This window comes from Hemitrygon akajei, unplaced genomic scaffold, assembly GCF_048418815.1.
Source record: "Hemitrygon akajei unplaced genomic scaffold, sHemAka1.3 Scf000215, whole genome shotgun sequence".
NCBI classification, from domain to species: domain Eukaryota; kingdom Metazoa; phylum Chordata; class Chondrichthyes; order Myliobatiformes; family Dasyatidae; genus Hemitrygon; species Hemitrygon akajei.
The window spans coordinates 303270-329169 of NW_027332099.1; the positions used below are offsets into that span (position 1 = coordinate 303270).

Here is a 25900-nt window from a genome sequence, read left to right on the forward strand (position 1 = left end):
TCCTCCGGGCATTTTGTGTGATAATCGGGTTTGATCACCTGTTTCTTTTGATGCATCTTTGTTTCTATTTCCTTCACTCTCTGACTTCCAGGATCAGCTAAAATCTTCCTTAGACTCTCTCACAAAAAAGAAATCAGACTTCCAGGAAAAGGAGCAGCAACAGAAAGAGAAGATTTCCGGAGTTCGGGTGAGGCTTCATGAGCGGAATTTCTGATATTACTGTCGAATTTTGCTCCATTTAATGCAGAATAGCAGAGTATCGCAGCTCCAGTGACCTGGGTTCGATCCTGACCTCTGCTGCTGTCTGTGTGGAGTTTGCATGCTCTCCCTGTGGTCATGACAGTTTCAGACACATTCCAAGGACATGCTGGATGAATGGTTAATTACAATTAACCCTGTAAAGGTGGGGAGGGTGTGTGTGAATCAGATGGGAGTTTATGGGTCAATAAGTGAGAATAGGTTTCAGGAAAACGTGAGGGAATGGTGTTGACGGGAATGCACTCAGAAGTAGCATGGACTCCAATAGACCGAACTTAACGACAAAAGGAAACAGAGCACAGCAATGCAGTATATTAATCTTCACCTTTCATTCGACAGGAACAGTCACACAGCCTTCAGTCCCACATCACATCCCAGTTTGCTGAACTGCGCCAGATTATCACTGAGAAAGAGCAGAGCTTACTCAGGGATCTCAGGGAAGAAGAGAAGAGGATTCTCAACCCAATGGAGAAAAATCTTCGGGAGATTCAAGAGAATATAAGGTTTATTCAGGAGGAAATCACTAAATTAAAGGAACAGATGTATCAAAAAGACAGTGTGATGTTTCTCAAGGTGAGGGATTATATTTCAATTTGTTTCTGTCAAAGGGCACTAAATGAACAGAGGTATATTTGAAATAAACACAGCACAGCGGCCACTTCTAACAAATCAATTGTCGCTGCTGGCGACCTCACACAAGTTGTTATATTTGCATGATGCGCCCTCCCATCACTCCAATAATGACATTTCAAAATGTCCAAGATACGCTTTCAGTCGTTCATTAGCAAAATACAATCTTGAAGCGATGAAACTTCAGGGTAATTCATTGTAAAGTAAGCTGCATCACAGCGGTCAAGAACAGAATGACATCCGCCCGTCCCCAGCTCAAAACTGCCCAGAACAAAGTACGGATACATAACTTTTTCCCTTCGTTTTTACCACGTCCCCACTCACAAGACTGGTTATCGTAATAACCACGTAACACAGAATACAATGCAGACAGAAAACAGATGCATTGCTCCTACACACAGCATTTACAAATGTCAGTAAACTGTTTCTCACCAGACAATTGATGCATCTATTCAGGGTTGTTGTTGTCCCAAAACTGGACTTCCACAACTTCTGTACATCCCAGGATAGAATGCAAATTTCTCTGAAATTATTTACTCTGATCATAACACAGAGCTGCTGACTGTGTCCTTAATTCTGCATTAAATATCCCCTAAAACTCTCATTAACTCCCGGTTCCAGTCACTGGCTGTGAGTGTGTCTGGTGCGGTTGGTGTGAGGGTCTCTTTGTCAATCAGTGAGAACAAAGAATTTGACCCACACATCAGACTTATCTTCTATATCCGGTTTCTGCCAGATTAGGGAAACTATTACTGTCTCTTTACTTTTACAGATAACATTCAAATGAACGTTCAATCATTCAAAACATAACCAGGCCATTCGGCCCATTTCCTCCTCTCAATTTCCCCTCTGCACAATCCTCCTGCCACCTACTCACCACAACCAGCAACAGTGTCCCGAAATCTCTGGTCCCTCATGTGTTTATCCAGCCTCCGCATTACAGTCAGTCTCTGCTGTTCCATTTCACCCACTCCTGTGGCACTGAGTTCCACATCCTCTTCACTAAATTTCTAGTGGAATTTGTTAAAATCCATCTGGAATTACATCTCCCCACGAGTCTCCCCATAAATAGAGGTACTTCACCCACCCGCACACAATCACAGACATCACTGATCTTAAATTCCTCCATCCTATCAGCCTGACGTCATATCCAGATGAAAATGCACAGCCTGTCCTGTCTTCCCTGTAAGTTTCATCCTCTCAGTAATGGTCTGACATTCAGAAACTTTCCTTGTAAGTTACCCAGTGGTTCTGTATTGTCCGTGTGTGTGAGTGACTGCGGGAGTGGGAATTTTCAACACCTGGTAATGATTTGGAAGAAATTCAGGATATGGACAGTAAGTCCAAGTCTAATCGGATTTGTGTTTTATTTATTTCAGGAGGAAGCTCGTCGGAACAGAAGGTAGGACAGGCTCTTTACTGAAACCCTGAATGGATTTGTAAAATAGTTCAGAATAGCAATTTATAACCAGCTGTTTAATATTTACAGGATTAATGACGATGTCCAGGAATTGTCAGTGACAGATGAGACCCTACCGGTTGAAAAATTCGATCACCTCTACTTGTTGAACACAGTGCTGAGAGAAACACTTGATGCTATTAATCGAGGTAAAACTTACAAAGATTCATTTCCCCTTGTTTTATGAAGCTCAATTTAGTTCCAATTTGAGGCAAAGATTGTCTGTAATACTGGGCTGAAGGGGAACTGAAGTTTATTCCACATCAACCCCACCGTCTGGGAGGCATCACTGTCACATAGTCAGCTGGAGATGTCAGACCCCTGAACACACCAGCACAGGGTCACAATACAACCAATACACGGGACTGGCAGATGAACCACTGTGTTCCAATCCCAGGCAAATGCACTAACACACCAGGACATGAGTTAGGATCTACCAGAGGAACTGGGAATTAAATACTGACGGTAATATTATAAGGAATAAAAGCAGGTATCAGTGTGGTGACAGGGATTGTCAGGAAAATACACAAGTCCTTCATGTGCCCTGTGAGTGCAGACTCTGATTGACGCAGGTCTTCCCCCTTCCGGATCAGCATCTCTCACTGTTGTTAGAGGCAGAAGAGGGGAGTGGTTGTGATCCGGGACTGAATCGCCAGGGGAACAGACAGGAGAATCTATTGATGTGAACGGGACACCCGAATGGTATGTTGCCTCCTGGGTGCCAGGGTCAGGGATGCCTCGAATCGTGTCCGCAGCATTTTAGAGAAGGAGGGAAAAGAGCCAGATATCTTGGTAAATTTTGGGACAATGACATTGGAAGTAAAAGAAAAGGGGTCCTGAAAATAGAATTTGGAGAGCTTGGTAAAAAGCTCAGAAGCAGCACCCCCAGGGTTGTAATTCCTGGATTGCTGCCTGTGCCACGTGCTGGTGAGGGTAGAAACAGGATAATTTGGCAGATAAACATGGCTGAGAAGATGGTGCTGGGGACAGGGATTCAGGTTCTTGGATCATTGGGATCTGTTCTGGTGGAGGAATGACCTGCTCAAAAGGGACCCGAGGGAGAACAATATTCTCACAGAGAGGTTTGATAGAGCTGTTGGGGAGGGTCTGAACTAATTTGGTGGTGGGGGGGGGGGGGTGCTCGGGAACTGGAGTGAAGGGATAGGACTGATGGTAAAATGCAATGATAGCATGCAGTCAGACTGTCAGATAGGGCGGACAGATGCGAAGAGAAAATTCCAGCCGGCAGGGTTAGTATCAGAACATTGGGGATGCAGAATTAAAAAGGGTAGCAGATACAGTACACAAAGTGTTATATCTCAAAGCATGGAGTATGAGAAATAAGGTGGATGATCTTGTTGCACTATTACAGATTGTCAGGTATGATGTTGTGGCCATCACGGAAACGTGGCTGAAGGATGGTTGTAGTTGGGAGCTGAATGTCCAAGGTTACACAATGTATCGGAGGAAGGAAGGAAGGCCGATGGGGTGGTGTGGCTCTGTTGGTAAATCAGCAGCAAGATGCGACATAGGATTGGAAGATGTTGAATCTTGTGGGTTGAGGTAAGGAACTGCAAAAGTAAAAATGACACTGACAGCAGTCATATACAGGCCTCCCAACAGTCAGTGGGTTGAGGCCCACAGATTACAACTAGAAATAGAAAAGGCTGATGAAAAGGACAATGTTATGATAATCATGGGAGATTTCAACATGCAGGGCAATTGGGAAAATCAGGTTGGTAAAGGATCTCAAGAGAGTGAGTTTGTCGAATGCAATGTGATGGCTTTCTGGAGCAGTTTGCCGTTGAGCCTACTCGCGGAACAGCTCTACTGGATTGGCTGTTATGTATTGAACCAGAGCTGAGTAGTTAAAAGAACCCTTAGGAGGCAGTGCTCACAACGTGACTGAGTTCAACTTGAAATTTGATAAGGAGAAAGTGAAGTCTGACATTGTAGTATTTCAGAGAAGTAAAAGAAATTACAGTGGTCTGAGAGAGAAGTTGGCCAAAGCAAATTGGAAGGAGATGCTGGCAGGGATCAGAGCAGAGCAGAAATGGTGTCAGTTTCTGGGAAAATGAGGAAGGTGAAGGATAGATGTATTCCAAAAATAAATAAATACTAAAATGGCAAAATAGTAAAACCGTGGCTGACAAGGGAAGACAAGTTAATGCAAAAGCAAAAGAGAGGGCATACAACTAAACAAAAATTAGTAGGAAGACAAAGGATTGGGAAGCTTTTAAATATCTACAGAGAGAAACTAAAAGGATGATTGGGTGGGAAAAAATAAACAAGAAATTGATTTGAATTGAATTGACTTTATTACATACATGTTCATATACATGAGGATTAAAAATCTTTACGTTACGTCTCCATGTAAATGTGCAATGTGCAATTTATAGTAATTTATGATGAATTATATGTATAACATGCTGGTCAATATAACATAGAAATACAGTTGTGTCAGCACGAGTTAATCAGTCTGCTGGCCTGTTTGAAGAAGCTGTCCCGGAGCCTGTTGCTCCTGGCTTTTAATCTGTGGTACCGTATCCCGGATGGTAGCAGCTGGTACAGTTTGTGGTTGGGGTGACTCTGGTCTCCAATGATCCTTCAGGCCCTTTTTACACACCTGTCATTGTAAAACAAGTTAGCAAACAATATCAAATTGTTTTTCAAGTATTGTAAAAAAATAAAACAGAGATGAGAGTGGATATAGGACCAGTAGAAAATGAGGCTGGATAAATAATAACGCGGGATAAAGAGATGGCAGCTAAACCAAATATTTTGCACCAGTCTTCACCGTGGAGGACACTAGCAGTGTGCCCGGTGTTGAATGGTGCGAGGGAAGAGAAGTGAGTGCAGTTACTGTTACAAGGGAGAAGGTGGAGGACACTCGCACTGTGCCCGGTGTTGAAGGGTGCGAGGAAAGAGAAGTGAGTGCAGTTACTGTTACAAAGGAGAAGGTGGAGGACACTCGCACTGTGCCCGGTGTTGAAGAGTGCGAGGGAAGAGAAGTGAGTGCAGTTACTGTTACAAAGGAGAAGGTGGAGGACACTCGCACTGTGCCCGGTGTTGAATGGTGCGAGGAAAGAGAAGTGAGTGCAGTTACTGTTACAAAGGAGAAGGTGGAGGACACTCGCACTGTGCCCGGTGTTGAAGAGTGCGAGGGAAGAGAAGTGAGTGCAGTTACTGTTACAAAGGAGAAGGTGGAGGACACTCGCACTGTGCCCGGTGTTGAAGAGTGCGAGGGAAGAGAAGTGAGTGCAGTTACTGTTACAAAGGAGAAGGTGCTCAGTGGCTGGAGTTTATGCGTGATGTGAGGAATGTGCAAGACAGGTATATTCCAAAAAAGAAGAAATTTTCAAATGGAAAAAGGATGCAACCGTGGCTGACAAGAGAAGTGAAAGCCAAAGTAAAAGCAAAGGAGAGGGCATTCAAGGAAGCAAAAATTAGTGGGAAGACAGAGGATTGGGAAGTTTTTAAAAGCTTACAAAAGGAAACTAAGAAGGCCATTAAGAGGGAAAAGATGAACTATAAAAGGAAGCTAGCAAATAACATCAAAGAAGATACTAAAAGCTTTTTCAAGTATATAAAGAGTAAAAAACAGGTGAGACTGGATATAGGACAGATAGAAAATGATGCTGGAGAAATTGTAATGGGAGATAAGGAGATGGCTGAGGAACTGAATGAGTATTTGCATCAGTCCTCACTGAGGAAGATATCAGCAGTATTCCGGACACTCAAGGGTGTCAGGGAAGAGAAGTGTGCGCAGTCACAATTACGACAGAGAAAGTTCTCAGGAAGCTGAATAGTCTAAGGGTAGATAAATCTCCAGGTCCAGATGGAATGCACCCTTGTGTTTTGAAGGAAGTAGCTGTGGAGATCGCGGAGCAATGATCTTTCAAAAGTCAATAGATTCTGGCATGGTTCCGGAGGAGTGGAAGATTGCAAATGCCACTCTGGTATTTAAGAAGGGGGCAAGGAAGCAAAAAGTGAATTATAGACCTGTTAGCTTGAGAAATGGTTGGGAAGTTTCTGGAGTCAATTGTCAAGGATGAGGCTACCGAGTACCTGGAGGCATATGACAAGATAGGCCAAACTCAGCATGGTTTCCTTAAAGGAAAATCCTGCCTGACAAACCCATTGAAATTTTTTGAGGAGATTACAAGTAGGCTAGACAAGGGAGATGCAGTGGATGTTGTGTATTTGGATTTTCAGAAGGCCTTTGACAAGGTGCCGCACATGAGGCTGCTAAACAAGATAAGAGCCCATGGAATTACGGGAAAGTTACATATGTGGATAGAGCGTTGGCTGATTGGCAGGAAACAGAGAGTGGGAATAAAGGGATCCCATTCTGGTTGGCAGCCAGTTACCAGTGGTGTTCCACAGGGGTCCGTGTTGGGGCCGCATCTTTTTACGTTGTATATCAACGATTTGGATGATGGAATAGATGGCTTTGTAGCTAAGTTTGCTGATGATACAAAGACAAGTGGAGGGGACGGTAGTGCTGAGGAAACAGAGAGTTTGCAGAGAGACTTGGATAGATTATGAGAATGGTCAAAGAAGTGGCAAATGAAATACAATGTTGAAAAGTGTATGGTCATGCACGTTGGTAGAAGAAATAAATCGGCAGACTATTATTTAAATGTAGAGAGAATTCAAAGTTCTGAGATGCAATGGGACTTGGGAGTACTCGTGCAGGATACCCTTAAGGTTAACCTCCAGGTTGAGTTGGTGGTGAAGAAGGTGAATGCAATGCTGACATTAATTTCTAGAGGAATATAGTATAGGAGCAGGGATGTGATGTTGAGGCTCTATAAGGAACTGGTAAGACCTTTCTTGGAATACTGTGTGCAGTTTTGGACTCCTTCTTTAAGAAAGGATGTTCTGACATTGGAGAGGGTTCAGAGAAGATTCGCTAGAATGATTCCGGGAATGAGAGGGTTAACATACGAGGAACATTTGACCGCTCTTGGACTGTACTCCATGGAGTTTAAAAGAATGAGGGGGAACCTCACAGAAACATGTCGAATGTTAAAAGGCATAGACAGAGTGGATGTGGCAAAGTTGTTTCCCATGATGGTGGAGTCTAGTACGAGGGAGCATGACTTAAAGATTGAAGGGCGCCCATTCAGAACGGAGATGCGAAGAATTTTTTTTAGCCAGAGGGTGGTGAATCTGTGAATTTCTTGCGGCAGTGGAGGCCAGGTCATTGGGTGTATTTAAAGCAGAGATTGATAGGTATATGAGTAGCCAGGGCATCAAAGGTCATGGTGAAAAGGTGGGGGGTGGGACTAAATGGGAGAATGGATCAGCTCATGATTAAATGGTGGAGCTGATTCGAAGGGCCGAATGGCCGGCTTCTGCTGCTTTGTCTTATGGTCTTATTTGAATGCACCAGTATACGGAATAAGGATCTTGTAGCACAGGTAGAGTTTGGCAGGTACAAACTTAGGCAGGTACGACTTTGGTCGAAGGAATAAAAGCATAGACAATTCTGTAAACAGGGTGAAATTCAAAAATCTGAGTTGCAAAGGGACATGGGTGTCATTGTGCAGGATTCCCTGAAGGTTAACTTGCAGTTTGTGTCAGTGATAAGTTTGGCAAACTCAATGTGTGCTTTCATTTCGAGAGAATTAGAGTACAAGAGCAAGGATGTAATTCTGAGGTTTTAATAAGGCATTGGTCAGACCACACTTGGAGTATTGTGAGCAGTTTTGGGTCCCTTCTATTGGAAAACATGTGCTGGCATTGGAGGGGGTCCAGAAGATTCACAAGAATAATTCCGGGAATGAAAGAGTTAACATATGAGGAGTGTTTGATGGTTCTGGGCCTGTACTCACGCGAGTTTAGAAGAATAGCTGATTTATTATCCCTCTCAACCCTATTCTCCTGCCTCCTTCCCATAACTTTTGAGACTCTGACTAATCAAGAAGTTTACTTATTAACTTCTGCTTTAAAAATCAAACGGGAGAAAATCTGCAGATGCTGGTAATCCAAGCTACACAGGTCCTGATGAAGGGTCTCACCAGATCTTTCTGACTCCTGTCTGGAGAGAGTTGATGTTGGGAGGATGTGGGTGGGTCGAGAACGGTAAGCACAGGCTCCGACTATAGGGATGTCCATTTAGGACAGAGATGACGAGGAATTCCTTTATCCACAGGATAGTGAATCTGCCACAGGCAACTGTGGATGCCAAATAATTGAGTATATTTAAAGCAGAGTAACACACACAAATTGTTGGGGGAACAGCAGGCCGGGAAGTTTCTATGGATAAGAATAAACAGTCCACGGTTTAGACTGAAACACTTCATCAGGACCTGTGTTGCTTAAGGGTTCCTGCAAATTCATCCCCTGTACTAATGAGGGGCTGCGAGGGATGGGGTTCTGGGAAAGGGGACAAAGCCATCCTCATCTCCCATCTTTGCCCCCTCCAGCTTCACATTACGTCTACACACACAGTTCGCCCACAGGCTTTGCACCCCTCCCCCTCCTGGTTCAATCTGCCTTTCATCTCTCCCCTACTGGTTCCCATTATCACCTCCTTTACTGTCTCAAACCATCACACTCCCCCACTTCACACTCACAAATGAAGGTGAACATTGAATGAAGGGCCTGTTCCTGTGCTGTACTGCTCTATGTTCTCTGTTCCCAGTTTCGGAGAATGAGAGGAGATCTCATGGAAACACAAAATTCTTTCAGGGGTTAACAGGCAGGAGTGAGGGAGGATGTTTCCCCTGTCCAGCGGAAAACCCTTGTGGAGACATCTGCTTTTGTCGAATCAAAGGTTCGTGTCGGCCACCCGACCGCGCCTGAGGCCCGAGTCTCCCCCCGCCCCCCCGATCCCCGGGGCCGCGCTGCCCGAGTCTCCCCCCCCCCCGATCCACGGGGCCGCGCTGACCGAGTCTCCCCCCACCCCGATCCCCGGGGCCGCGCTGCCCGAGTCTCCCCCCCGATCCACGGGGCCGCGCTGCTCGAGTCTCCCCCCACCCCGATCCCCGGGGCCGCGCTGCCCGAGTCTTCCCCCCGATCCACGGGGCCGCGCTGCCCGAGTCTCCCCTCGATCCCCGGGGCCGCGCTGCCCGAGTCTCCCCCCCCCGATCCCCGGGGCCGCGCTGCCCGAGTCTCCCCCCCGATCCCCGGGGCCGCGCTGCCCGTGTCTCCCCCCCGATCCCCGGGGCCACGCTGCCCGAGTCTCCCCCCGATCCCCGGGGCCGCGCTGTCCGTGTCTCCCCCCGATCCCCGGGGCCGCGCTGCCCGAGTCTCCCCCCCGATCCCCGGGGCCGCGCTGCCCGAGTCTCCCCCCGATCATCGGGGCCGCGCTGCCTGAGTCTCCCCCCCGATCCCCGGGGCCGCGCGGCCCGAGTCTCCCCCCGATCCCCGGGGCCGCGCCGCCCGAGTCTCACCCCCGATCCCCGGGGCCGCGCAGTCCGAGTCTCCCCCCCCGATCCCCGGGGCCGCGCCGCCCGAGTCTCCCCCCGATCCCCGTGGCCGCGCCGCCCGAGTATCCCCACGATCCCCGTGGCCGCGCCGCCCGAGTCTCCCCCTGATCCCCGGGGCCGCGCTGCACGAGTCTCCCCCCGATCCCCGGGGCCGCGCTGCCCGAGTCTCCCCCCGGTCCCCGGGGACTCTCTAATTCTCTGTTTCTCCCCCCAGTCTCTGTCACCCTGGATGTGGAAACGGCGAATCCGTGGCTCGAGGTGTCTGAGGATCTGAAGAGTGTGAGACGGACCGGGATCCGGAGGGATCTCCCTGACACCGGGAAGAGATTCACAAACTGGTTTTGTGTGCTGGGATCGGAGGGATTCACATCGGGGAGACATTACTGGGAGGCGGAGGTGACGGAGAATCGGAACTGGTGTCTGGGAGTCGCCGCAGAGTCTGTGGAGAGGAAGAGACGGGTCAGTCTGAGTCCGGAGTCCGGATTCTGGTTCATCGGGCGGGTTGGTGACGTGTTACATCGGGATTGTGACGTGTTCGGTGGTCTCCCCTCCCCCGAGTCCCGTCTCCCTGTCGGTCCCATCCCCGGGAGGGTGGGAGTTTATCTCAGTTACGAGTCCGGGACAGTTTCATTTTACAACGCGGAGACCAAGTCCCACCTCCACACCTTCACTGGGAATAAATTCACGGGGAAACTTTATCCTTTCTTCTGGTCTCGGTATGGAAACCAGTGGCTGAGAATCTGCTCCGGTTCGGCTCCGGGTCTGTAAACGGGTCGGGTCCCGGGACCGGCGTCAGGAGTAAAGTCCCTGTAAATATAAATGTGCGGAGAGTGCAGCTAAATACGTGACTAAGGAGATGGTGCAGGAGGGAGGGCTTCATGTTTCTGGACAATTGGGCTTTGTTCCCCGGAAGGTAGGGCCTGTTCCGACGGGACGGTTTGCCCCTGAACTGGAGGGGGAACTAACATCCTTTGCAGAGGGAGGGGAACCAGAGTGTTAGAGCAGATAGTGAGGTGGAGGAGGATAAAGGTCATGCGAGGACTGCATGTATAGACAGAAATCAAAGGTTTGTACATTAGGTTGTAAATTAATTTTCAGAGCTTTAGAAATTGTAGAAAATAAAGATTTTCAAAAAGATTTTGATGAAGAACATGACCAGAACATATGTGAAAAATTGGCTACTTCAGTTTTACACCTATCGCAATAATTGTCTATGTTAGGAAATATTTTGGATAGTCTCTCCTTTGTGAAATTGTAACAGTGAACAATTTTAAATTGAATTAAACACTGATTGGTTCATATTAAAGAAGAATTGACCATCTTCATTAACAAAGGTCATATTAAGTTCTCTCTCCCAAACTTATTTAATCTTTAGTGATTAAGGGGATCTGTTTTTTTTTCCAGATTTATTTATTTTTATTATTTATTTTGTGATGGTCGATTGATGACATTTGAAGAGTTAATTAGTAAATATTCTCTCTCTCATACACACTTACTGCAATATCTTCAGGTTAGAGATTTTTACAAAAATAATTATCTCAGTTTCCATATATGCAAGAATCTGATTTGTTGGATACTATATTGAATATGAATCCTTCAGTAAGAGAATTTGTAATTCTCATTGTAGAATTTATAATTTATTTTTAATACATTAATACAAAAAGATAACCTCCCACCTAAGGTTTATACATGATAGAAATATTCGTTGTTTCAGACGTGATAGAGGGGGAGGGATGAAAGGGGGAGGAGTGGCATTACTAGTCAGGGAAAATATCACAGCTGTGTGTAGACAGGACAGCCCGGAGGGCTTGTCTACAGAGGCCATATGGGTGGAGCTGAGGAACGGGAAAGTTGTGACCACACTAATAGGGGTGTATTATAGACCGCCCAATAGTCAGAGAGAATTGGAGGAGCAAATCTGTATAAAGATAGTAGACCAATGTAAGAAACAGGAAGTTGTAATAGTAGGGGATTTTAACTTTCCACATATTGACTGGGACTCCCAAACTGTAATAGGGCTAGAGTTTGTGAAATGTTTTCAGGAAAGTTTTCTAAATCAATATATAGAGGTACTTACGAGAGCGGATGCAATACTTGATCTCCTATTAGGAAACCAGACAGGTCAGGTGACAGAAGTATGTGTGGGCGAACATTTTGGGTCCAGTGACCATAATGTCATTAGTTTCAAGTTAATTATGGATAAGGATGGGTCTGGTCCTCGAGTTGAGGTTCTAAATTGGAGAAAGGCCAATTTTGTGGAAATTAAAAAGGATCTAGGAAGAGTGGATTGGGATAAGTTTTTTTTTTCCCTGACAAGGATGTGTTCAGGAAGTGGAAGGCCTCCAAATGTGAAATTTTGAGGGTGCAGAGTTTGCATGTTCCTGCCAGGATTAAAGACAAAGTTAACAGGCATAGGGAACCTTGGTTTTCAAGGGATATTGGCGATCTGGTTAAGAAAAAGAGAGAAGTGTATAGCAGGTAGAGGCAACAAAGAGCAAATGAGTTACTTAAAGCGTATAGAACACGTAAGAAAATACTAAAGAAGGAAATCAGGAAGGAAAAAAAGACATGAGGTGGCTTTGGCAGATAATGTGAAGGAAAACCTGAAGGGTTTCTACAAGTATATTAAGAGTAAAAGGACAGTAAGGGACAAAATTGGTCCCCTAGAAGATCAGAGTGGTCGTCTATGTGTGGAGCCTTATGAGATGGCGGAGATCTTAAAACAGTTTTTTTGCATCAGTATTTACTCAGGAAACTGGCAGTAGTGTCATGGAACATTTGTAGATTAAAGAGGAGGAGGTGCTTGAATCCTTACAGCGAATAAATGTAGATAAATCCCCCGGGTCTGACTTGATATTTCCTCGGACCCTGAGAGAGACTAGAGCCGTGACAGAAATATTTAAAATGTCCTCAGCCACGGGTGCAGTGCCGGAGGATTGGAGGGTAGCTCATGTTATTCCATTGTTTAAAAAAGGCTCCAATAGTAAACCAGGTAATTACAGGCCAGTGAGCCTGACATCAGTAGTATGTAAATTATTGTAAGATGTTCTGAGAGATCGGATTTACAAGTATTTGGACAGCCAAGGGCTGATTAAGGATAGTCAGTATGGCTTTGTGCATGGTAAATCTCGTAAAAGGATAGTAAGGACTGTAGTTAGGCCTTTGACAAGGTCCCACATGGGAGGTTAGTTCAGAAAGTTCAGACATGAGGTATCCATGGAGAGGTTGGAGAGATTGAAAGAGTGCAGAGATTTACTAGGATGTTGCCAGGTCTTCAGGAGTTGAGTTGCAGGGAAAGATTGAACAGGTTAGGACTTTATTCCTTGAAGCGTAGAAGAATGAGGGGAGATTTGATAGAGGTTTACAAAATTATGGGGGATATAGTCAGTAAATGCGAGTAGGTTCTTTCCATTTAGATTAGGAACGATACATACGAGAGGACATGGTTTTAGGGTGAAAGGGGAAAGCTTTAGGGGGAACATTAGGAGGATCTTCTTCACTCAGAGAGTGGTGGGAGTGTGGAACGAGCTGCCAACTGATGTGGTAAATGCAGGCTCACTCTTAAGATTTAAGAATAAATTGGATAGATACATGGATGGGAGAGGTCTTGAGGGTTACGGAGTGGGTGCAGGTCAATGGGACGAGCGGAATAAAGTTTCCGCACAGACTAGAAGCGCCAAATGGCCTGTTTTCTGTGCTGTAGTGTTCTATGGTTCTATGGAGTGAAATAAACACGAGATGAGAATTATCGATCGATTAATTTTAACTCGTTCACCGCATCCGTCAACCAAACAGAAACACCAGGGATACAGCAGCAGCCGTGGGCGGCGGGTCCTGAGCTCCCCTGGGTCCTAGAGTCCATCCGTAATGAGACAGGTTAAATGGGACAAGTGCTGACCGGAAAAGACAGTGAAGATTGTTCATTAAGTTCAGCTGCCATTTCTTTGTCCCCCATTACTACTTCACCAGCATCATTTTCCAGTGGTCCAGTATCAACTCTCATCTCCCTTTCACTCTTCATGTAACTGAAAACTAAACTTTTAGCATCCTGATTTATATTATTGGCCAGTTTGCCCTCATATTTCATCTTGACCATTCTTATGGCTTTTTTCGTTGCCTTTTGTTGGATTATAAGAGCATCCCAATAATCCAACATCCCACTCACCTTTGCTACCTTAAATGCCATTTCCTTAGGTTTAACACAATTATTACATGCCTTTTCCAGCTAAAACTGTGAATTAATTTAAAGTCAGTCCCATAATTTAATAAAGTTTTTATCTGAAAACTATCTACCCTCGCAAAGATTGTACTGAAGGTTGCATTTGATTTTTCGTCAGCCTTGTACGCTTCACATTGAAATAGTATGTGTTTCGACAGTTTCATAATGACAAAATGTACAACACTCAGAATGAAGTTTTCCAGTTAGTTACAAGTCATAATTAAGCATCGTGTGGACATTTCTTTGTCAGGTCAATATCATTCCTTCCCTTGTTTTAAGCCTTTCTTCTATAAACCCGACAGGTTTTTGTATTCTGTAAAGGTGTCTGTCCTTATGTCCATTATCCTACGTCTTGCCATAAGCCCCTAATTCTTAACACTACCAACCCTTTAGCTTCTAATTTGCTAAGTGGAAGGTCTATATCCACAGCTTAACATTTAACAACTTTTAGTGCTAAACAGTCAACCCCATCACTTCCCTCAACAGTGTGATGTGCAGGTCCCATAATGTGCAGACACATAAATCAAACTTTATATATGAAATACCATTTGAGGAGTTTTCAACAGTCAATCTGACCTACTGCCAGAATGACCTGTTTAAGACTCATCAAAACCGAAATGTATAATGAGCAAATTATAAGGACCAATTTCCTCCACCCACTGTAAGCCTATACTGTTGGCAAAGAATTCTTCTTTCTATGCTGATAAATGACATAAGTCATTTCGTTATCATTACCTGCAATTCAGGCACACAAAAACAGCCACACCAACATCCCCAGTTAACTTATCTTTTGATTCATCTGTAAAAATGGTTACTGTATGATAATAAATTTCATTAGTTGTTTGTAAACCACGTAATGTGTTTTAACGACTGAAAGCTTAAAATCCTCATCAATCTGCCCACTGTTTGACCTATTAATTGTAAATTGCAATTAATACCTCTAATCTATAAAGCTACATCATCTGTATATTGTGATTTACCCAGGGTATCCCACTTTCCCATCTCAGAGAAAATATTAAACCAACAGACTCTCAGGCAGAACCGAATCCGATCGTGTAACCTAAAATCAACTGAAGTCATTGGAAAAAACAAGGTGGGGTTACGGACAAAGTTACAGTGGGACATATTGTACCAGCCACCCAAAACTTAAAACACTCTTCTTGTGATGTCCCCAACCGTCCTCCAGCACAGCATTAACAAGATGATCATTTCTTTGCCCCTGCAAATTAATCTAGTATGTTGACATCAACTTGAACCTCTGTTACTTTGAGGGCAATTGTCCCATTGCAATCAGTAAAGCCAAAACAGGAGACAACATTACTGCACTTGAAAACAATCTTAAAGTCTGTAATTGTATCACATGCAAACAGTTTTAATTTGAAGATGAAGCTGATCCATAAGCTACACAGACATAATCAAGAACTGATCAAATTAAACAAATATATTTGGTCAACAAAGATTTTCAAGTTGCACCCAAGAATACCCACATAGATATCTGAGGAGATTTAAAGCTCCTTTACATTTATCAATTATTTTACTGATAGGTGTTTCCACGTCAGCTTATTATCCATCCACATACTGAGAAATCTTACCACCGACACTTCCTCAAGATATTAATCATATAATTTAAAATCAAGTGCAAGCCTATTAATGTTGTTTGTAAACCACGTAATGTGTTTTAACGACTGAAAGCTTAAAATCCTCATCAATCTGCCCACTGTTTGACCTATTAATTGTAAATTGCAATTAATACCTCTAATCTATAAAGCTACATCATCTGTATATTGTGATTTACCCAGGGTATTCCACTTTCCCATCTCAGAGAAAATATTAAATCATAATATTAAATAATGAAGGGCTACAAATACTGCCTTGTGGGATCCCATTTTCTATTTCATAGAAACACAAACATAACATGCCGACCGATACTTGGACAGTCCATCCAAAAAACATCAAAAAAATTATACAATGTCCCCCTTACTCCTAATTTAATCAAAAGTCCTTTCTTCCATATCATTTCCCTTTTCAGTATCAAGAAATACTGCTATTACAACATCTTTATTTAATTGTGCTTTCCGAATATCATCTTCCAAACCTAAAACTGAATCTAATAACATTTCACCCTTCCAAAATCCACTCTAATAAAACACTTTATCACCACTCTTTCCAAAATATTACTCAAGCGCTTGATTACCATACATTCCATAAGTTTACATAAATGAGACATTCACGATATAGGCCCTTAACTAGAAGGATCAAATGGGGATCTGCCAGGTTTCAGAATAGACACTACTATTTCCATTTTCCATGAGGAAAGTAGATGCACAATTCAAACATTTAACATTTTCACAGAAGAGAATTATATACAATTACAATTTCAAATATCACTCTTTCCTGGGGACACCTGACCTGCATTATTAATAGACTTCTTAAATTCATACAAAGAAATCTCTCCATCAGTGATGCTATCATTGCTACAGCTGACTTCCAGTACATCAGGGTATACACTGAAAAACATATCCTTACATTGTTTAACTTCTTCACTTTAATTATCCTGATTGTGAATCTCAGCAAATGACCCAGCCAGTAACACAACCTTCCCTGTTTCAGTAACAATCATTTTGCCCTCATTAATCAACACTGGAATATTATGATCCCCACAAATCCCCCCATTTTCTAAATCATATCCCAAACATTTCCAAGTTTGATATCCCTTCCAATATTATCTCCATATAACCTCCAGTAAATCACCTCCTTCCTCACCCGGCCTTTGCCCTTTTATTGTTAATAATGTCACTCGGAGACTGATGCACCATCACATAAAAACTCACATTTCTCCCAATTTGCTTCCTGTCCCGTTATAAATCCAAATCCAAACTCATAAAGACAGGAAGGCTGACTGACGTTCACATAAACTAATCACCCTCTGAGTTCCGATTTGAGTGACAGGCACTGCAGCCAATGACAGCTGGGGTCAGTGTTAAGTCTGAGCTACGATAGGTTGGAGGAAATCGGCCCATGACCAGCCCCTCCTCTTCCGCTCCATCGCCATGGCGGAGATCAGCACATCGCTTCTGTCGGTGTCGCCGGCCTCGGCGCCCACAAGGACGGGTGTGATTCCCCTTCGCGCCTCGGTGGGTCTGTTTTGGTGACGTCTGTGGTGGCTGACGAAACAGGCTTTGACAGAGAGCGAGCGAGGACCAATGACTACAACTCCCAGAAGGCCCCACTGATGACGTTGTGGTGTTGTTCAGGGGTAAGGTATAACAGCAAAATGGAGGAAAATGTAATGCATTACGTTTTCTGTACTGTGTCGTGCCTTCAATGAAAAATTAAATTAAAAGAGAGATTCCAACGAGAAATAGATAGAACATAGGACAATACAGCACAGTACAGGCCCTTCAGCCCACAATGTACTGCCGACCCTTAAACTCTGCCTCCCTAAACTTAAATTCCTCCATATACCTGTCTCATCGTCTCTGAAACTTCACTAGTGTATCTGCCTCCACCACTGACTCGGGCAGTGCATTTCACACACCAACCACTCTCTGAGTATAAAATATTTCTCTCCTTACCTTAAAGCCATGTCCTCTTGTATTGAGCAGTGGTGCTCAACTATACCTCTATCATTTCTCCTCTCATCCTCCTTCTGTCCAGTGAGTAAAGCCCTAGCTCCCTTAATCTCTGATTATAATCCATACTCTCTAAACCAGGCAGCATTCTGTTAAATCTCCTCTGTACCCTTTCCAATGCTTCCACATCCTTCTTATAGTGAGGTGACCAGAACTGGACAGAGTACTCCAAGTGTGGACCAACAAGAGTTTCATAGAGCTGCATCATTACATCGCGACTCTTAAACTCTGTCCCTCAACTTATGAAAGATAACACCCCATAAGCTTTCTTAACTACTCTGTCTACCTGTGAGGCAACTTTCAGGGATCTGTGGACATGAGCCCCAGATCCCTCTGCTCCTCCACACTTCCAAGTATCCTGCTATTTACTTTGTACTCTGCCTTGGAGTTTGTCCTTCCAAAGTGTACCACCTCACTCTTCTCCAGGTTGAACACTATCTGCCACTTTTCAGCCCACTCCTGCATCCTATCAATGTCTCTCTGCAATCTTTGATAATCCTCTGCAATATCCACAACACCACCAACCTTTGTGTCTTCTGCAAACTTGCCAACCCATCCTTCTACCCCCACATCCAGGTTGTTAATAAAAATCACGAAAAGTAGGTGTCCCAGAACTGATCCTCGTGGGACACCACTAGTCACAACCCTCCAATCTGAATGTACTCCCTCCAGTACAACTCTCTGCTTTCTGCAGGCAAGCCAATTCTGAATCCACCTGGTCAAACATCCCTGGATCCCATGCCTTCTGTCTTTCTGAATTAGCCTACCGTGTGGAACCTTATCAAATGCATTACTAAATCCATGTAGATTACATCCACTGCACAACCCTCATCTATGTGCCTGGTCACCTCCTAAAAGATCAGGCTTGTTAGACACGATCTGCCCTTCAGAAAGCCATGCTGACTGTCACTGATTAGACCATGATTCTCTAAATGCCAATAGATCCTATCTTTGTGAATCTTTTCCAACAGCTTTCCCACCACAGATGTAAGGCTCAATGGTCTATAATTATCCAGACTATCCCTACTACCCTTTTTGAACAAGTTGACAACATTCGCCTCCCTCCAATCCTCCGGTACCATTTTCCTGGACAATGAGGACATAATGATCTTAGCCAGAGGCTCAGCAATCTATTTCCTCGCCTCGGATGCAGAACTGGGAAGTGGCAGATGGAGTTCAACACAGATAAAGAGATTCATTTCTGCAGGTCAAATTTGAACACAGAATATAATATTAATGGTAAGACTCTTGGCAGTGTGGAGGGTCAGAGAGATCTTGGGGTCCATGTCCATACGATACTCAAAGCTGCTGTGGAGGTTGGCAGTATTGTTAGGAAGGTGTCTGGTGTGATGGCCTTCGTCAACCGTGGGATTGAGTTCAAGAGCTGTGAGGTGATGTTGAAGCTATATTTCTCCTAACCTGTACATAAGTAATTGTAATAAGATGATGAAAGGCTTTGACCATGTGGATAGCCAGAGGTATTTTCCCAGGCTTGAAGTGACTAACACGAGGGGACGTAGTTTTAAGCTGCTTGGAATTCGGTACTGAGGGAATGTCAGGGGTAAGTTTCTTACACAGAGAGTGGTGGGTGCATGGAATGGGCTGCCTGCAGCGACAGTGGCGGTGGATACAATAGGATATTTTAAGAGACTCTTAGATAGGTTCATGGAGCTTAGAAACATAGAGGGATATACGATCAGGAAATCCTAGGCAGTCTCTCGAGTAGGTTACATGGTCGGTACAACATTGTGGGCTGAAGCGTCTGTAATGTGCTGTAGATTTCTGTGTTCTGTGTCAAAGACAGGCAGAGGGATTAGTTTAAATGGACAGGAGGACAGCATGGAAAGGTTGGGCCGAAGGGCCTGTGTTAGTGCCGTAAGGGAGGGGTTCCGTCCCAACCATCGACTCTATTCCCCTCAACAGATGCTGCCTGACTTGACAACGTTCTTGAAAAGTTACATTCAGTTCCCCTTAGCATTCTGTACAAAGGATGTTTTGTGCTGGAAGAGTGCAGATGAGATTCATCATGATTGAGGGGGCTTGTGTTCATAAGTCCTTAAGACATAGGAACAGAATTAGGCCATTCAGCCCATTGAGTCAGCCACCTTTCCATCATGGCTGATCCCAGATCGCACTCAATTCCAGATATCTGACTTCCTGCCATATCCTTTGATGCCCTAACCGATCAGGAAACGATCAACTTCCGCCTTGAATATACCCACTCACTCGGCCTCCACCGCAGTCTGTGGCAGAGCATTCCACAGATCCAATACACCTTGGCTAATAAAAAAAATAAGCTGCTTACCTCTGTTTGAAAAGGTGGCCCCTCAACTTTGTGGCTGTGCCCCACCACAGGAAATACCTTCTCCACATCCACCTTATCCAGTCCTTTCAACATTCGGTAGGTTTCAATGAGATGCCCCACATTTTTCTGAGTCCCAGTGGGCACAGGGTCAAAGCTGCCAAGTGCTCCTCATATTTTAACCCCTTCATTCCCGAAATCGTCTTTCTGAACCTTCTCTGGACTCTCTCCAATGACAACACATCCTGTCTGAGATGTGGGGCCCCACACTGTTGACAATACTCCAAGTGCGGCCTGACTAGTGTCTTATAAAGCCTCAGCATTATCTCTTTGCTGTTATATTCATGGGGCGAGATTGGACTGTGTTGATCTACAGGGGGATCTTGGAATCCAAGTTCATAACTCTCAGATAGTGGTTCCATTGTCAGGCAGTTATGTTGCAGTTGTATAAATCTCTAGTTTAATCACATCTGGAGAATTGCATTCGAATACAGGAATAATGCGGAGGTTTTGGATGGTGAGTGGAAGACGCTTAACAGGATGCTGCCCGGATAAAGTGAGACTGGACAATCTCGGGTAATTTTCTCTGGAGTGGCAGAGGCTGAGGGAGGTCTGACAGATGTTCACAGGAATGTGAGAGACACAGACAGAGTGGACAGCGGGATTTTTTCTGTTAAGGAGGAAATCTCTAATGCGAAAGGGCATGTACTTCAGGAGAAAGGGGGAACACATCCTCATTGGTCCTTTTTGCACTATTGAAGTATTTTGTAATTTAGTGCATTTTGTACCTTTTCTCTGCATAGCTGCTGTTGAAAAACAAAACAATTATTAAAAGACAGTGATGTTAAAAACCTGACTCAGGATGTTTAAAGGAGATTTGCATTTCAAGTTTTGTTTTTCATTCCCATAGTGGTGGGTGTCTGGAGTGAATATCGGGTAGTGGTGGAGGCAGATGTGATAGAGGCTATTAGATACCACGTGAATGTGAGGAGAATGGAGGGATGTGTTCCTTGTGTAGGCAGAAGGGATTGGTTTAGTAAGGCATGACGTGACCAGTTCAATTGGTTCAGAACAACACAGTGAGCAGAAGGGCCTGTTCAAGGACAAGTACAGCAAGCAGAGCAGGTAAACTGGATAAAGTGATCCCACTCAGAGAACAGACTGTGACGTCAGTGGATATATGCCGGCATCACAGTTCTCTCACCAAAGATACTTCACTGCTGGATAAAATGAAGTTTGTGATGTTTATAACCGATGTGGTGAATTGTACTGCTCAGACATCTCATCCTACTGAGGAAATTAAAATTATTGTGAAAGCTGCAGAAAGGTATCTTGGTGTAACTGGTGTTATGTGGGAAGCTGGAAATGTAGTTTTGTTGGGTGGGGTATCTGTATCCCAGTCTACTTGGGAACATACATAATAGGATTAAAATATTGCAATGAAATGCGAGAACTCTGATTTACAATGGTCAAGACTTTAAGAAGTTTATTTCTGATTTTCAGATTCTTCCGATGTCATATCTGTTTGGGAAACCTGCACATTTTAGGTTTTTATTCCTGTGCAAGATTATATTGTCGTTAGGCTTGACAGGTAAGTTGGTAGAGGGGTGATGTTGCCAGTTTTATAAGGAAAGGGGCAGGGTATAGAGTTGTGAATGGGAGTAAAATGTATGACGCACTTGTAGTAGAAATTCTTGATTCAACAGGTATGTATATAATTTTCTTGTGTGCAAATATTAACGTTTTGAATCATATTTGGAGGTTTGGCCATGCACTTTGCTCATGGAAAATGGTTGTTGTAGTACCCATTCTAATACCTGGAGCTCCCTGTCTGATCCTCCTTGTTATAGGTCAATATCATTGACGTCTCATTTATGTAAAGTTCTGGAATGTATGGTAATCAAACATTTGAATTATATTTTCTATAAAAGAGGTGATCTCACATTTTATCAGATGGGAATTCAGAAGGGTTAAATAACATTTGAATCAGTTTTGGGTTTGGAAGATCATATTAGGAAAGTACAGTTAAATAAAGATGTTGTAATAGCAATATTTTTGATATTGAAAAGGCAAATAATATTTATTGAAGGATGGACTTTTGTTTAATTTTTGGAAATGCAATTGAGGGGGCTATTGTGCAAATTTTTCTGACTGTTTTTATTTGGACGAGACGTAAAGGTATGGGTGGGCAAGTATGACATTGGATCAATTTTTATGTTTGGAAGATGATATTAGGAAAGCACAGTTAAATATAGATATTGTAACAGCAGTATTTTTACTATTCAAAAAGGCAGATGGTATTTATAGAAGGAAAGAATTTTTAAGAAATTGTGGAAATGAGGATGGAGGGGGTGATTTTCGAACTTTCCCTGAGTTTTTTTTTAATTGGACGTATTGTGTCAGGTATGAGTGTGCAAGTTATAGTCAGGTCGTTAAGAGATAGAGATTTGGATCCCACGTGGCAGTATTTATTCCTGCATATTATAATTAATGATACTTTTTCTGAAATAGGTTTTGGAGTGTGTTAATCAGTAGGTGCAGATGATGGTTTATGGATTAGAGATAGAAATTTTGTTTTTGCTGTCCTTGTATAAAGGATGTATTCTGTTACATACCCGTGGGTATCTTGTACTTGTCACGTGACAGTGGTGTTGAAGATATGCTGGACCTAAGGTAGTGGTCATGTGATGGTGGAGTGACGTCATTTTCCCGCCAGTAGAGGTCATGTGACAGTTTTTTTTTACGGGGTATAAAAGGAGGACCCCTCCCTGTGAGGAGGGTCAGTTCGTGGCTGTATTTGCCACGTTGACTCCATGCCACTGCGTGGTCCAATATTATGACACAGTTTGGTTGAAAGGTGGAGTTTTATTTAATGCCTAAAGTTTAAAAGGTCATTGCCGGAAGTTTCTTTATAATACTGCCAGTTAAAAATCAGTGGAGAGTAAAGATTGGAGTTCGGGAGCTAAAAGATTGAGGAAAGTCGATTTCAACGGTGAAACAGGTTCGACCGTGTTTGATCCCCATTTGGAAGGAATTCGTTGGCTGTGCCCATGTTAACCCCTGCAAATAATAGCAAAAAGAGTTGGGTGACTGGAGATGATCTGGTCAAGCTCCTTAAAAGGTGTCGGTGGTAAGATTTCCAGGCATGTGGATGGATAATAAGCTGACATGGAAGCACCCGATCAGAAAATAATTGATAAATATAAAGAAACATTAAATATTCTTGGTTATCTCTGTGGGTATTCTGGGGTGTTACATGAAAATATTTGTTGACCAGTCTCGTTTGTTTAATTGGATCTGTTCTTGATTATAGTTGTGGTTTATAGATCAGCTTCAGCTTCAACTTTATTATGTTTGGGTTGATTCAAGCACAGGCTTTGAGATTGTGTTGTGGTGCAGTCAGGTCGTCCCCTGTTTCAGCTTTACTGGTTTAAATTGTGGAGTTTGAATTTAATGTTAACATACTGGATTAATTTAAGGGGGAAGAAATGATTAATCTGTTCAAGGTGTGTTGGAGGACTGTTGGGAACTTCACAAGAAGAGTGTTTTTAGTTTGTGTGCCTGGGTTTTTATCACACCGGGAATATGGGTTGGTTCACTATATATTCAGGAAGTTACTGAGATAGTTTAACCACTTTTACAGAAGGATGAAAATGTAATTGAACTGGGAATGTTGGTGTTGCTGTGTTATGCGTGAATTATAGGTAATGATTTCGAAATGACCTACCATCCATTTATCATGATCTACAGCAGAACTGGTCGCCATCATTTCGTGCTTACAGTGGGTGCAGGGAATCTGTCCATGTAAAGTTGTCATTTGTTCAGATTCCCTTTCGGTTTTCAAAAGTCTCAAAACAGGTCATTCTCACAGCAAGTGAGATTTACTCATCAAACATTATTTCACATACAGAGGATTGGACTCGGGGTTTGAGGGACTACAGAAGGACTTAGACAGCTTCGGAGACTGAACAATGAAGTGGCAGATGGAACACACTGTCGGGAAATGTACGCTCATGCTCTTTGGTCTCAGAAATAAAAGGGTTGGTTATTTTCTAAATGGAGAAAAATGCAGAAACTGAGATGCAAAGGGAAGTGGGAGTCCGTGTGCAGGGTGAGTTTGCAGGAGTGGGGAAAGCAAATGTGATTTCACTATTCATTAGAAGAGGATGAGAATATAAAGACACAGATGTAATGCTGAGTCTTTATAAAGCATTGGTGAGGCCTCACCTGGAGTACTGAAGCAGTGTTGGGCCCTTATCCTGGAAAGATGTGCTGAAACTGGAAAGGGTTCAATGGCTCATGAAAATGATTCCAGGATTAAACGGCTTGTAATGTGAAGAGCGTCTGATGGCTCTGGGCCAGTTTTCACTGGAATTCAGAAGACTGACGGGTAACCTAATTGAATGTTGAAAGACCCTGACAGAGTGGATGTGGAGAGGATGTTTTCTTTGGTGGGCGGGTCTAAGACCAGAGAACGTAGGCTCGGAATAGAGGGTTCTCCTTTTGGGACCGAAATGAGGAGGAATTTCTGTGGCAGAGAGGACTGAATCTGTGGAAATTGTTGCCCCAGGCAGCTACAGAGGCCAAGTCATTATGTATATTTAAGACAGAGGTTGATAAGACCCTTGATCGGTCAGGGCATGAAGGGATACGGGGCGGTGTGGAGGGGGTGAGGCAGGAGACTGCGAAAGAGGGGTAAAATGGATCAGCCATGATGAAATGACGGAGCAGGCGTGATCGGCAAAATGGTCCTGTGGGGTCTAATACAAGAATGATGAACTCCTCTGAAGTTATCCGGGGTCCTGGTGAGAGAGTACACAGGTCTGCTCCCCTCTCAGAGTCAGTCTGTGGGATAAAAGGAATGAAGAGGTTTCCCAGATTGATTCTGGGGTTGTGCTGGTGTCCTCAGAGAGATTACACTGACTGGGCCTGTCTCAAAATGAGAGAAATAAGAGGTGGTCAGACTGAGACAGACACCGTCTCACAGGGTACTGACAGGGTCGGGGCAGGAATGATGTTTCCCCTGACTGGGGTGTGGAACCAGGGGTCACAGACTCAAAATCCGAGGTCAGCTCATCAGGATGAGGGGAGTTTTTCTCAACCACAGTGTGGCGAAACTTTGGAATTTTCTCCACTAGGTTTAGGAATTTAAAGAAAAATTTAGGGGCCCAGCGATATGGGAACGTTGCAGGAAAGTGGAGCTGATGTCAAAGATCGGGCGTAATCGCAGGAAAGGACAGAACAAGCGTAAAGGACCGAATGGCCACTCCTACTCCTGTTTCTTATCTTCTAAAGCACGGGTTTACCTTTGCGCTTTGTTCTCCTTTGTCCGTCAGCCGTTCGGATTGCTCCGGAGATCCATCGGCAGCCGCTGCGAGACAGCTCCAGACAGTAGGCCCTGATCCACGGCGGGGAAAGGGCGTGTGCCCTCCGTGTAGCTGAAACATCTCATAGTCTCTTCACCTCTGCTATCGGAAGGATTCAAACCCCCGGCCAGTGTTGCAGACTTTACTCGAGATGCAACTCGCGATCTGCCGCCTCTCCCCGGATCCATGTTCGGCCCGCTCCGAGAGCTCAGCGTCCCGCCCACCTACACTCACCCGCCAATGAGTACATGCGTCTCCCAGCGACCCGCCCACCTACACTCCTTCGCCAATGAGAACATGTTGCTCCGAGCTCAGCGTCCCGCCCACCTACACTCCTCCGCCAATGAGAACATGCTGCTCCCTGCGCTCAGCCTCCCGCCCACCTACACTCATCCACCATTGAGAACATGCTGCTCCCAGCGCTCAGCCTCCCGCCCACCTACACTCATCCACCAATGAGAACTTGTGTCTTCCAGTGCTCAGCGTCCCGCCCACCTACACTCATCCACCATTGAGAACATGCTGCTCCCAGCGCTCAGCCTCCCGCCCACCTACACTCATCCACCAATGAGAACTTGTGTCTTCCAGTGCTCAG

At 44.2% G+C, this 25900-nt stretch overlaps 1 protein-coding gene and 1 long non-coding RNA gene across 2 annotated transcripts; one reads left to right on the forward strand and one right to left on the reverse strand.

The window, feature by feature from the left end:
• The first annotated feature begins 750 nt into the window (after positions 1-750).
• LOC140724426 (E3 ubiquitin-protein ligase TRIM39-like) lies at positions 751-11525 on the forward strand. Its single transcript, XM_073038874.1, has 5 exons — positions 751-831; positions 2268-2290; positions 2378-2496; positions 9000-9131; positions 10001-11525. Exons 1-5 carry the CDS (start codon positions 799-801, stop codon positions 10552-10554), a joined length of 861 nt encoding a protein of 286 aa, XP_072894975.1. The 5' UTR covers positions 751-798; the 3' UTR covers positions 10555-11525.
• On the reverse strand, positions 4647-25480 carry LOC140724427 (uncharacterized). Its single transcript, XR_012098130.1, has 2 exons — positions 25246-25480; positions 4647-4973 (listed from the first exon to the last, which is right to left on the reverse strand). It is a non-coding gene; the product is annotated as an uncharacterized lncRNA (long non-coding RNA).
• Between the last annotated feature and the right edge of the window lie 420 nt (positions 25481-25900).